General features: G+C 44.5%; 1 protein-coding gene across 3 annotated transcripts in view; it reads right to left on the minus strand.

Annotated features, from left to right (window-relative positions):
- Positions 1-12534, minus strand: part of ABR (ABR activator of RhoGEF and GTPase) — a 361360-nt gene that overhangs the window by 123524 nt on the left and 225302 nt on the right. For all 3 annotated transcript variants that reach the window (XM_066599543.1, XM_066599544.1, XM_066599545.1), the window contains one exon: positions 12224-12331. In XM_066599543.1, coding sequence (XP_066455640.1) covers positions 12224-12331 — 108 coding nt within the window. The remainder of the gene's footprint in view (positions 1-12223; positions 12332-12534) is intronic.

Consider the following 12534-nt stretch of genomic DNA (forward strand, 5'->3'; position numbering starts at 1 on the left):
CGGGGGCTAATAGCTGAATAGCACACTGCTTTGTGTAACCTAACCCAAGGAAGCAGAACTAGTAGAGCCCTCCTGGGTGCTGTGTGATACCTGAGCCCAGCGGACAGTAACCTTCACTTATCCTTATTGCTACATCGAATGGCCTGTAATTGCTACACTTCTTTACAACTCCTCGCTTCCCTGAAAGATGAAATTACGCCAGGCTGAGGATTGGGGTATGAATTGTAGAGAATGAATAGTTTTGCTCCAAGCTTTATCTATAGATAATTAGATAGTAGTACAAGGTGGAAGCACTCAGAGCTGAAGTGTCTCCTTACACAAAGCGGTAAAGTATTACAGGAAATAATATGCTTGGTAGGACTATAACATGCACTGAATGGACCCTTAAAGGGGTTTTCCAGGTAGTGATGGCTGTCATTTCAGGGATGCACAAGGATCAGAACGGAAGCCGCTGCTCCGACCATCGTAGTGACCAGCGCTTGTAATTGCAGGCACAGCTCTCATTGAATTTAATAGGTGCTGTGCCTGCAATTACAAGCGCAGCTCCCATTTCACAGCCATCGCTACCTGGAAAACTCCTTTAATTCCTTTGGGTTTTAGAACCACAGCATTTCGTCATGACAACTAGGTGCTGAAATCATTCTGCAGTAATATTAGTCCATATTGTCCCAATATGCAGACAGAATAGCTTCTTGTAGTTGCCGCAAGTTAGATGGAGGTGCCGACCTGCTCTGAACAGCTGACAGGAAGGAGTCATCAATTCATGCCGCTTGTGCCAAATTCTAATCTTCCTGTCTGCATGGTGCAACAGAAACAGGAGTCAGTATTAGTGTAGTACGTCTCCACCGGAAGTATGGGTTGGCCAGGCTCACCTACAGGTAATGGCCAGAAGGCTACAGCCATGCCACGCACAAGCTCCAAACCTTAACAAACGTTTTCTTTACTGCCGAAATTAGGCCTGCGCATGCAATTGTTCCGAGAAGGCATCATGAAAGCTGCTGAGCAGAAACCGGTAATGCTCAGGAGCTCGGAGCTGGGCGTGGTGCCTGCTCGGGAGCTCGGGGGTTGGCGTGGCTGTAACCTTGGGGACAATCGCTTGCTCGGCAGCTTAGCTCGGACCTCAGGAATCTGTGAAGGTATGTGTGGGAGAGCCAATCAGGAGCTTTAGCCAGCTTTTGACGTGACCTGGGCATTACCTGTACCTATGCCCGGCCAACCCATACGTCCGGTGAAAACATACTGCACTAATACCACAGGAGTCTTCTGAAAATACATTGTTTTTCCACTGCTTAGTAATCCAATTTTTGTGTTCTTTTGCCTGTTTCTTAGACAGCAATGGCACTCAAATTAATGATTTGCTGTTATATCTTATCCAATGCTTTAAAAAAAAAAAAAAAAAAAGACTTGCTCATTTATTCACATTAGTTGGAGCACCAGTGAATCCGGCGGCAAACTTGCTTGACTGTGCACCGTCTGTTCATCAGAGGGGACCTTGACATATTCTTCTGACCCCTTTTGTTAACGAGCTCTGAACATCCACAGAACCGCTTTTGCTGAATTTTTTCCCTCAATCAAACAATTCTCGGTTTACTCTTGATTAGAGATGAGCGAACGTACTCTTTTCGGGTGTTTTTGCACTCGAGCACCGTTTTTTTCGAGTAACTGACTACTCGGACGCAAAGATTAGGGGGGTGTCGGGGGTGAGCGGGGGGTTGCAGAGGGGAGTGGGGGGGGGGGAGGGGGGAGAGCGCTCACCCCTGTTCCCAACTGCTTCCCCCCGCTCCACCACGCCGCCCCCTACCCCCCGAATCTTTTCGTCCGAGTAGTCAGTTACTCGGAAAAAGCGGTGCTCGAGTGCAAAAACACCCGAACCGAGTACGCTCGCTCATCTCTACTCTTGACATCATTGCATGAGGCAGTGAAACCCGGGCCCCGGCTAATCTGGCATCGAGGACCAAGCCTCATTGGAAGTCATTTAGATTGCTCACTTTCCCCTTTCTAACTCAGGCCATGTTCACACAGGACGAATATGTGGAATGTTTGAAGTTGACATCCTGCAGCAGATAATATGCCCCAGAACATGCCCAATTTGGTGCAGATTTTCCCATGGGCGGCCTCTCACATAAATTGTGCAGAAAAAGGCAGAAAAATTGCAACATGTTCTATCTTGGCGCGTATTATGTGCGCAAACACGCCGAGATAGTACATGGCAATGGGCGGCACACGCAGCAAGTACACAATGTTATTGCGCACTTGTCGCGTGCCTTGCCGCGAATTATGGCTGTCTGAGCCTGGCCCAAGACAAACAATAACGTGAGTGGTGCCTATCATTTCCATTCTGCTAGCAGCTCTGTATAACAATTCTCAGAGATACAGTTGCAATCACAATTATTCAAATCCCCATTGCCAATTAGGTTTAATTGCCAAATTTACAAACTTTCAGCTGCTTGCAAAAAAAAAAACTAAAACAATTTAAATAGCTCAGTACAACTAATATAACAAGTGGTTTTCCAAATTCAACACAAAAGGCCCTTTTTAAACTACTACTTCACTCTCAGAATTATTCAACCCCCTGGACAAATCCCCTAATAAAGGTGTGTTCACACATGCAGGTTTTGTTCGGGTTTTTTTTATTCAGTTTTTGAAGCCCAAACCAGGTGCGGATCATAAAAGGAGATAAAAGAATAAAGACTGGGTATAATTTCACTTTTTTGGATCTACACCTGGTTTTGACTTCAAAAACTGTACCAAAAACCATGAACAAAACCTGCATGTGTGAACGCACCCTGAGGCTACATTCACAGGAGCACAGAACTTGTGCCAATATGACTGGGGCTTTGATGACTGTGAGGTTTAATTGCATGTTAGAAAGATGGTTTATGTCTAGATATGAGCGAGCACCCAAATGCTCGGGTCCGCGTTATTCAAGTCGAGCTTTTCATTAAATTCGAGAGCTCTACTCGAGTAGCGAACCCCATTGACTACAATGGGAGACTCGAGCATTTTTGTATGTGGAACGCCGGGCCCCGAGCTTTTTTTTTTTTTTCTTGGTTAGTCTCTCTCTCTCCCTCTCCCCTTGCCCGCCAGAACAAAAATTTTCAAATGACGCGCGCTGCGTCGTGGCAGGGAGGGGCCAAAACAGGCACATCACAGCAGGGAGGAGCCAAAAGCTGGGGCGGGGTCGAACGCGATTTGATGCTCGTTCGAGTAACGAGCACCATCGAGTACGCTAATACTCGAACAAGCATCAAGCTTGCCAGAGTATGTTCGCTCAACTCTATTTTTTGGCCCATTTACACATAACGATTATTATAATTCAAAATGCATTCAAACGAACGAATTTGACCGATAATCGTTCAGTACAAATGCGAAAAAAAAAACTGTTCACAATTCGTTCACAGTTGGTCATCACTGGCTTCCTGTGACGTGTAAATTCTCCCCGCTTCTCATAGAAGGTGAAGCGATGAGCGAGAGCCCAGTGATCCAGTGAGAAGTCTTTCAGTCTAAACACTCTGCACGAGTGCCGACGACTTCAGCTGTGACGTCAGCGCTCGTGCATCGTTTAAATAAACTGTCGGCCCGTGTAAAAGGGCCATAAGTCAAAAGAAAGGGTCCAAAAAGTTAAAGAAAACTAAAAGGATGCAAAAAGATAGAAAAAGCACTGAATGACCTGGTGACTTCTTAACACTAATTCACAACCTTCACATCTTTATGTGACTGACTATTTAAAAACGTTTCTATTTCTGCTGTACTACCCTTTTAAGTTCAAATTAATCACATCCATGTCTGTGCCTCGTCATAAGTATAAATATGCATGCCTCTTCAGATCTACTTCATTTAAGACTTCAAGAACAAATTCTGCGCAAGCTCTAAAGCTCGCATTATCATGTATTTTTGTTAGCCATTAAAAGGTATCATATCTACAAGATTACTTGGTTCCTCTTACTGAGAACAATCACAGAATGTTCCTACAGATACGGCTGGAAGCACAGTTTGCAAGTTCAAAGAAAGTAACGCTGGCTACAATTCTTAGACATGGCAGAAAGAGGGAGTTATCACCAGCTGCCACCAGATTCTGCAGGTGGTCAAGAATCCTGGAGTGACTGCAAAAGACCTGAAGCAAGATTTGGTGGCAGCAGACACGAAGATTTCCGTTCACACGGTAAGGCAAATACTAAACTCCGAAGGTCTTCGTGCCCTAACTTCAAGGCGTACACCTCTACTGACCCAAAAGCTCAAGAAAAACTGGCTCTGATATGATCAAAACCATATAAATAAGTGACAGAAGTTTTGGGATTCTGTTCTGAGGAGTGATAGAACAAAACTGGAACTTTTCAGGCCTATGGATCAGCGGTATGTGAGGTGGAGGAAGCATGAAGCATACGCTGTGAAGAACAGCGTGCCTGGAGAGAAGCGTGGCTGTTGCTCAGTGATGCTCTGGGGCTACTATGGAAATGTCTAGGGCAGACAAACTGCAGCGTGTGGAGGGCAAGATGGATTCAACCAAGTATCAGGAAATCCTAGGAGAAATGTCATGTCTTCTGTGAGGAAGCTGAAGCATGGGCAACATTGGACCTTCCAATAGGACAATGCTCCCAAGTATATCTCAGAGTCCACCAAGGCTTGGTTTCAGAAGTAGTCCTTGAAGATTAGAGAGAGGCCTTCACTGTCATCTGACTTGATCCCCATAGAAACTCTTTGGTGGGAATTGAAGGGGTCGTTGCTGCACCCAAACACAAGATTATTAGTAAACTTGAGGCCATTGCCCATGACGATTGGGTGAAGATTCCTAATGTCAAAAGCGTCTGTCCGGCTACGCATCACGTTTGCAGTAAATCGTCATAACAAACATGTGCTATACTAAATGCTACCATCACTGATCGTGAAGGGGTTGAATCATTTTGAGACTGCAGTAGTCATTAAAAGTGTAATTGTGTGTTGATTTTGGAGTAACCACTTTTTCTATTAGTTCTGGCTTGATTGGTTATTCGCAAAAAGCTGAACGTTTGTACAAAAAAACCTAATTTGTAATGCAGAAAAAATTAATTTGATTGCAAGTGTATCCACTCACTGTTTCCTGTATCTTGGGGGAAGTGAAGTAGTTTTCTCAATATTCTGCCTAAGGCCGGCTGCACACGACCGGGTCTGATTTCGTATGCAGGAGCCCGCAGTAGAATCAGACGACCCTGTGCCTAGCTGGCATCCGCTCGTACCTGACATTTCTACTTCTTAACTGTACTGCGGATGGTCCGCACGGCGAGCCGTCGGTCATGTGCAGTACAGATTTGTTTTACTAAATCTTTGCTTTTCCCACATGGTCGCTAGGTGATGACGCGAGTACCTGCGGCATCTCTGCAATGTCATTGCAGAAGGGCCGTGGGTCGGACGACTTCAATAGAAGCAGTCTGTGCGGAATCCGTACTGAAAAAGAGCATGCTGCAATTTTTCCTCCATAAGCAGCAAAAAAAAAAAAAAAAAATCACAATTGATTTCTGCTTGTGGACAGGAAATCCAGAAGTGGACGCCCGCTCCGGATTCCGCAACGCAAATCTGGACTTTCTACCAACCGGCACTTAGGCGCTGCGAAGTAGGAGGGGCCTGAGACATTCTCTGTACATGAAGGTAGGCCTGCTGCTGATTATAACACACAATCTACCATTTTCCATCTTAGATTTATGCTTAGTGAATTTGCACCCTATAGATATACCGTGTTTCCCCGAAAATAAGGCACCCCCGAAAGTAAGACACATTAAGAAATTTGCAGAAATTGCAAATATAAGGCACACCCCGATAATAAGGCATACTAAAGTGTGCAGGCAAGTCGAGAGGCCTGTTCCCTGCTGCCATCCCCGTTGTCTCCTACCTCCTCCTGTGCTGTACACGAGTGTGCTGTTGTGAGCTCCCCTTGCTGGCTGGAAAAGTCCATACTGTCGTTCTGTTGCTGCTGTACATGTCTGCTGTGATGAGCTCCCCCTGGTGGCCGGAAGCTGCAACACCATCCCTGCTTACAAGAGTCAGGCAACCTGTGTGTGATTCTTATGGCTGGGTTCTCACAGAGTGTATTTCCAGCCTTAGGGGGTGAGCATTACAGTCTCCAGACTGTGTGGGAGCCAGGTACTTTACAGCCCTTATTTTTTGTGGCCCTGTATGTGAGTCAGGCAAATTTTCTGTGCCAGAAAATGACGACATGACTGTCATTGAGTAATTTTTGCTTTGTTTTCACAGTTTCTCTAGCTATATTGGTTTGTGGTGACAACTACGGTACTGCAGTATATACGGTAATAAATGTTCATTTTTTTGCTAAACAATAAACGGGAATTCTTCTTCATTGAAAAATAAGACACCCCTTGAAAATAAGACGTAGCGCATATTTGAGAGCAAAAATTAATATAGAAGCGTCTTATTTTCGGGGAAACAGGGTACATTAAAGTAGTAATGGCAATGCTATGGCACAGCTGAAGAAAAGGTCTTTGCGTTTCTCATAAGATTTAACCTAATCGTAACTAAATGGAGATAAATGTAAATCGGGCTAAGGGCGTGGAGCTGTTCAAGTACTGCAATCATTAAGTGGCGGCTGAATAGTGCTTCAAGAGAATAGGGATATTAATGTAAAGAACAGCATTAAAAAGGTGCTCTTCTTATGTAAACCCCTTTTGATATGCCCAATATGAACATATGGACAAAACAGAGGGATGTTAGCCAGAACAGGGAGCCACCACGTGGGGTCTGGCATGAAATAACCTACTGATGTTGTGTGATGCATCTCCTTTCCTACAGTGGGGAGATTATCAGCCAAACAGTTACCTCCACGGTAAAAAGCAATTATAGAGGATTTATGAAGTGGAACCCACACTACTTCTTTCTAAAAAGATGTGCCCTTAGGCCTCGTTCACACGAGCGTGTGTTTTGCGCACGCATAATGCACGCTTCTAAAAGAACCAATGATTCTTATAGAAGAGTTCATATGTGCGGAATATGAAGCGCAAAACTGCGTGCACCTAAAAAAGATAGGACATGATGCGCAGGGTTGGTGCACATTTTGCAGGAGTTTCCATTGACTCCTAATGGAGCAGCAGTTAATGCAAACCTCCTTGCTGACAAGAGCTTCCCTGCTACTTATAGCAGGACATTTAAAAGGCACTTCTGACGAGAAGCACCTTTTAAATGTCCTGCTGTTAACTCCTTAATCTCCGCGGGGATGAGGGAATTCCCCGACGGTTCTGTGAATCCCCGCACGGAGTCCCATCATCACTGAACACTGTGACAGCACTGTCAACAGTGTTCAGTGATGATGGGACTCCATGCAGGGATAAAAGAATCCCCTGCTGCAGCTGTATTAAAGGACCGCAATGCTATCCCATTGCTTTCAATGGGACCGGGCCCCAGCAGTCTTCTTCTGTCTTTCTGGGGGGCTGGGGATTCAAAAATCCCGGCTTCCTGAAAGCGCTGCCTCTGATTGGCTGAGCGCTGTGACCAATCAGAGGCAGCACTCAGCTGTCATTCAGTGACAGCTGTGCTTCTAGGTGAGTTAATTTTTTTTCTGCAGCTAGGGATGATTCGGAATAGGGCTTTTATTTCAAGCCGCCCCATCCATTTACAATGTGACTGTGGGAGGTAGCAGATTTCAAGCACTCGGCTATCTCTGGCAGTCCCGTTAAAATGAATAGAGCAGCAGCCACCTGCTCAGCACTCCAATCTCACAGGGGGACACCAGACCTACATTCTCATGATCAGCATCACTGGTACAGTATGTGTGATTCTATAAGACAGCCCTGCACAAGACATGAGTGCAATCACAGGCAGTGGACAGTGTGCTCAGAATTAGATTAAACTGCATTGAGTAATTAGACCGCCGCACAAGAGACTCTTGATCTAAATACTAGGTCACTAAAGTTCAGTCTATACCTTAGGGGGCTGCCGTCACCATACGTGGCAATCAACCATCATGGTTTGTAAAAGAAGACACTGCACCCTAATCACTGTGCTCAATAATGAGGTGCTTTCCAAAGGATAGAGCCTGTGTGTTAAATATTACGTACAAAAACAACTAACCTGTAATACTTCAGGTTTGTTCTGATCTCTTCTGCAAATTACGGTCTTCTATAGACAGTAGTGCAACCCGTACACTCATCGACAAAAAATAACGCGCCGAGGAGGAGTTGTTGGAATCCAATTAAACTTTATGTGTGATTGTAATGATGATATATGAAAGGGATTACAATATTAGACTGAAAGAATATTTATTGGGATATCAGAGGAGGCTCTAGTACCCCGTGGCCCTCTAGCTTGGTTACATGATGAGATACGGTCAGGCATAGAGGCACCGTGCAGCATATATGCCCACAGACGTTGCAATTGGGCCTCGTACTACCTATGTTTTTTTTTTTGTCTTTGTGATTTTACAGAACTGACTTCATTACACGGACCGCGATACATTTGAATGCATACAACTAAAATAACAAATCCAGTAGTACTTACCCATCCTCGGCAATCCAGCGTTGCGGCCTCATGGTTGTTCCAGTCTGAGGTGGCCGCTGTCAACCAGAAGCTGCAGCGTAAAAGTTCTAAACTCCTGGCACCCAGGTTGCCAGAAGAACTAGCGGCGACACCGCAGCCCCTAATTGGCCGACGGCGATAACTTGACTTCCACTGTCAGGAACTAGGACAACTGCAGGTCTGCAACGCTGGATTTTTTTAATTTAGTACATCTGCACCTGTCTTTAAAGGGGTTGTCCCGCGAAAGCAAGTTGGTCTATACACTTCTGTATGGCCATATTAATGCACTTTGTAATGTACATTGTGCATTAATTATGAGCCATACAGAAGTTATAAGAAATTTTTCACTTACCTGCTCCGTTGCTAGCGTCCTCGTTTCCATGGAGCCGCCTAATTTTCAGCGTCTAATGGCCAAATTAGACGCGCTTGCACAGTCCGGGTCTTCTTCTCTTCTCAATGGGGCTCCGTGTAGCTCCGCCCCGTCACGTGCCGATTCCAGACAATCAGGAGGCTGGAATCGGCAATAGACCGCACAGAAGCCCTGCGGTCCACCGAGGGAGAAGATCCCGACGGCCATCTTCAGCAGGTAAGTAAGAAGTCACCAGAGCGCGGGGATTTAGGTAAGCGCTGTGCGGTGTTCTTTTTTAACCCCTGCATCGGGGTTGTCTCGCGCCGAACGGAGGGGAGGGGTTGAAAAAAAAAAAACCCGTTTCGGCGCGGGACAACCCCTTTAAGATATGAAAAAACTGGCCAGGCAACCCCTTTAATGGCTTCGGTTTGTAGGAAAAAAGTTCCAGGAAAACGGTTGCTCCCCAGCAGGCTATCAAATCACTAACCTGTGACGGGAGCAGCTGCCTTACAAGTGGAAGAACCACCAAGGAGCATGTAGGGCAGCTGTGCAGAATTTGGACTCTACATTATGGTATTCTCATATGTATCAATTTAGTTGCTTTGTGGATGCTGCGACAATTATAATTACATTTTATTGAAGGGATAAAAAAAAATTGTGATTATGTCACATGGCTGCGAGCCTCACAGTTTCCAGGCATGCTGCAGTTTGTTAACACATCTGTCATGGTTCTGTAATGATTTCTCCCTTTGGGCTTCAATGTGAAAATTATGAGATTAAAGAAATGCATATTAACATCCCCAGCTCTGTTGATGACGTGCCAACCCGACGCACAACTGATACGGCCAATCACCGGGGTTACCTGCCATAAATAAGGATATCGTGCCTGCAGAACAAAGACTGGCCTGGGTATTTAAAGAGAACCGGTCATCATCTTTGAGCCCCATAAACTATGGTGCTCAAACATGACGGAACAGGGGGTCAGGGGAGCTGTGTTTGATACTCACCTGGCACCCCGTTCCAGCGCTGTGACCCTGTGCACATGCACTATGACTCTTCAGTCGGCCATGTGCATGCGTTCTCCCATTCATCTCTATAAGGGAGTGAGTGCACACAGTTGGCTGAAAAGAGTCGCATTGAGTGCACGCACCAACTTTGTGGACACACAGTGCTGGAAGCATATTTACTTCTTCATCAGCACTTCAGCCCTATTCACCAATCAGGTTGCTGGAATTGTGAAAGACAACCCAAACAACCAATCAGGTTGCTGGAATTCCGAATCAGAACCAATCAGGTTGCTGGAATTGCTGAATAGGGCCGAAGTGCTGATGAAGATGATGTTAATATGCCTCCCGGAATGGGGCATCTGGTATCAACAATAGCGCTCCTTCCCCTTTAGGCCCCATGACATAGTTTATGGAGTCAAAGGTGATGACAGGTTCCCTTTAAGAGGGGAGGTTTGCATTTGTAGTGGTCATCCCTTCAAAACTACATTATATACTATGTAAATTCTTTAGGTAGTCATTCTCTTGTACGTCAGATAGACAGTATGCTGTTGGGAGACATGGGCGAATGCAAAAAAAATGCTCATTTTCCAAATCGGGCAAGAGATGTGACTACCGTAGTAATTATTCTTTGAGCCAATGGTTTTCAACGGTGATTGGGTTAACAAATCCTCCCTTATAGAGGTTTACTACAAGCTTCTAACTAGATGGTACTTGACTCCAGTCAAAATAACTAAAAGTTTCTCTAGTTCGAGTAATTTGTGCTGGATGAATTGTTGTCACGCTGGCTCCACTGCCCACATGTCCTGCTCTGTCCGTTTTTGACCTCGTATGGGGAAGAAGTATTGTCACCTTTAATAAGAAACCTAACTGAAGTGGCTATCTCTAATCACTCAGCAATGGTCCTTCTGCTACTTCACTCCAACTCGATACCTTCTCCCTTCAGGAAATTAATAAGTCCTATACTCCTATCTGCAAAACTGATTATAGCTAGAAATTGGAGGTCCCCATGTCTCCTACCGCAGCCCTGATCTCTCTTATATCGGACCCTTCCTATGGAAAATGTACGCCCTTCAAAATAATATGCTACATTATTATTACCGAATGTGGAACCCTTGGATTCATTACTTGTCTCTTTGGCCCTCATCCCTGTTATAAATCCCCGTACTGCTTTCCATTTCTTCTTTCATAAGTTTTTTTTTTTTTAATAGGCGTTAGTAAATCTTGTACATTGTATTGCTTTTTATACTATGTGTGTCAAATCTTACATTCTCAGACTTTTGTACAAATTATGCCCTTAATTGAAGTTTTCAAAAACTTATTTTTTATAAAAATTTCTGAATGACAAAAAAAAGCTATTTTAAAAGTTCACATTGGCTGTAAATGCTGCGGATTTCCCACAGAGCATTTTACAAAATCTCATCGACATAGGCTGCAAAAAAAAAATTATTGTATAAATTGATCTGTGATGTGGATTTCAATTCATACTGTGCATTTTAGCCTTTGCAATGCATAGGGTGAATTCCACAGCAAATCCACATGTAATCGCTGCAGAGAATTCATCCTGTATAGACGTATCCTTAAATGAGTGGAGCCAGGATTAATTCATAGGACAAGCGATAACATCCAGCTTGGTTGAATTCGAGATCTCAACTATGTCTGGCAGTCCCTTCAAAACGAATGGAGCAGTAGTGCACATGCTGGACCCCCACCGATTTGAAAGCTATCCCCCTACTCTATGGATAAGGGATAACTGGAAAACTTTTAATCCTGGAATAACCCCTTAAAAGGGGTTTCCAGGAGCAAAACTATTAAATGACCTATTCTCAGGATAGGTCACCAATAGCAGATCGTCCGGGGCTCCACAGCTCTGGACTCCCACCAATCAGCTGATAACACACTGCTATGGACAGCCGAAACTGTCAAAGCACCATCCGTAGCCCTGTTTGGTACTGCAGAACTCTCCCATTCGCTTAAAAGGGAGAGAGCTGTAATGCCAAGTCAGACCACTGTGCTACACACAGCAGTGTCATCAGCCGATTAGTGGGGACTTCAAACAGCAGATCTCCACCAATCTACTATTGGTTACCTATCCTGAAGATGGGTCACTAATAGTTTTTGCTTCTGGAAAACCATTTTAAGTATTACTGGGGATTTGCTGTTGGTACAAGGAGATTTTGCTATTATTTTTATCAGGGGCAGTAGTTATTTTTAGCTTAAGACTTCACATTTCTCTTTTTAGATCCATTTTGAGTTGCATGCAAAAACTGCATCAAAATGCAAAGGGAGAATTTGGCTGGAAAAAAAAAAAAAGACGCTTTATCAGATGCAAGAGGTTGATAAGAAATAACCAGATGTTGAGACACATCCTTACCTCCGAGATTTTAGCGAACTGGTTATTACATTGGCTGCACTTTTCTGCTGTCTCCAGGGCACACTTGTAGTTATCCACGAAGGCCTTATATATTCCCAGTTGACTGACCTAAGCACAAAAGAGAAGAAAATGAAGGTCACATAGAAAGTAATCACACGCTTAGATTGGAGGACGTATATTTCCCCATCTATATGAAAGTATACAAGGAGGAAGCCATTCATTTAGCTTCTGAACTCGGACCAGTAGAGTTTCCATGACAATATGGTTGGGCAATAATGTGACAATGGCGCGTACAAGGCCGAACAAGCAAG

Source organism: Eleutherodactylus coqui, chromosome 4, assembly GCF_035609145.1.
Source record: "Eleutherodactylus coqui strain aEleCoq1 chromosome 4, aEleCoq1.hap1, whole genome shotgun sequence".
In the NCBI taxonomy this organism is placed as follows: Eukaryota; Metazoa; Chordata; class Amphibia; order Anura; family Eleutherodactylidae; genus Eleutherodactylus; species Eleutherodactylus coqui.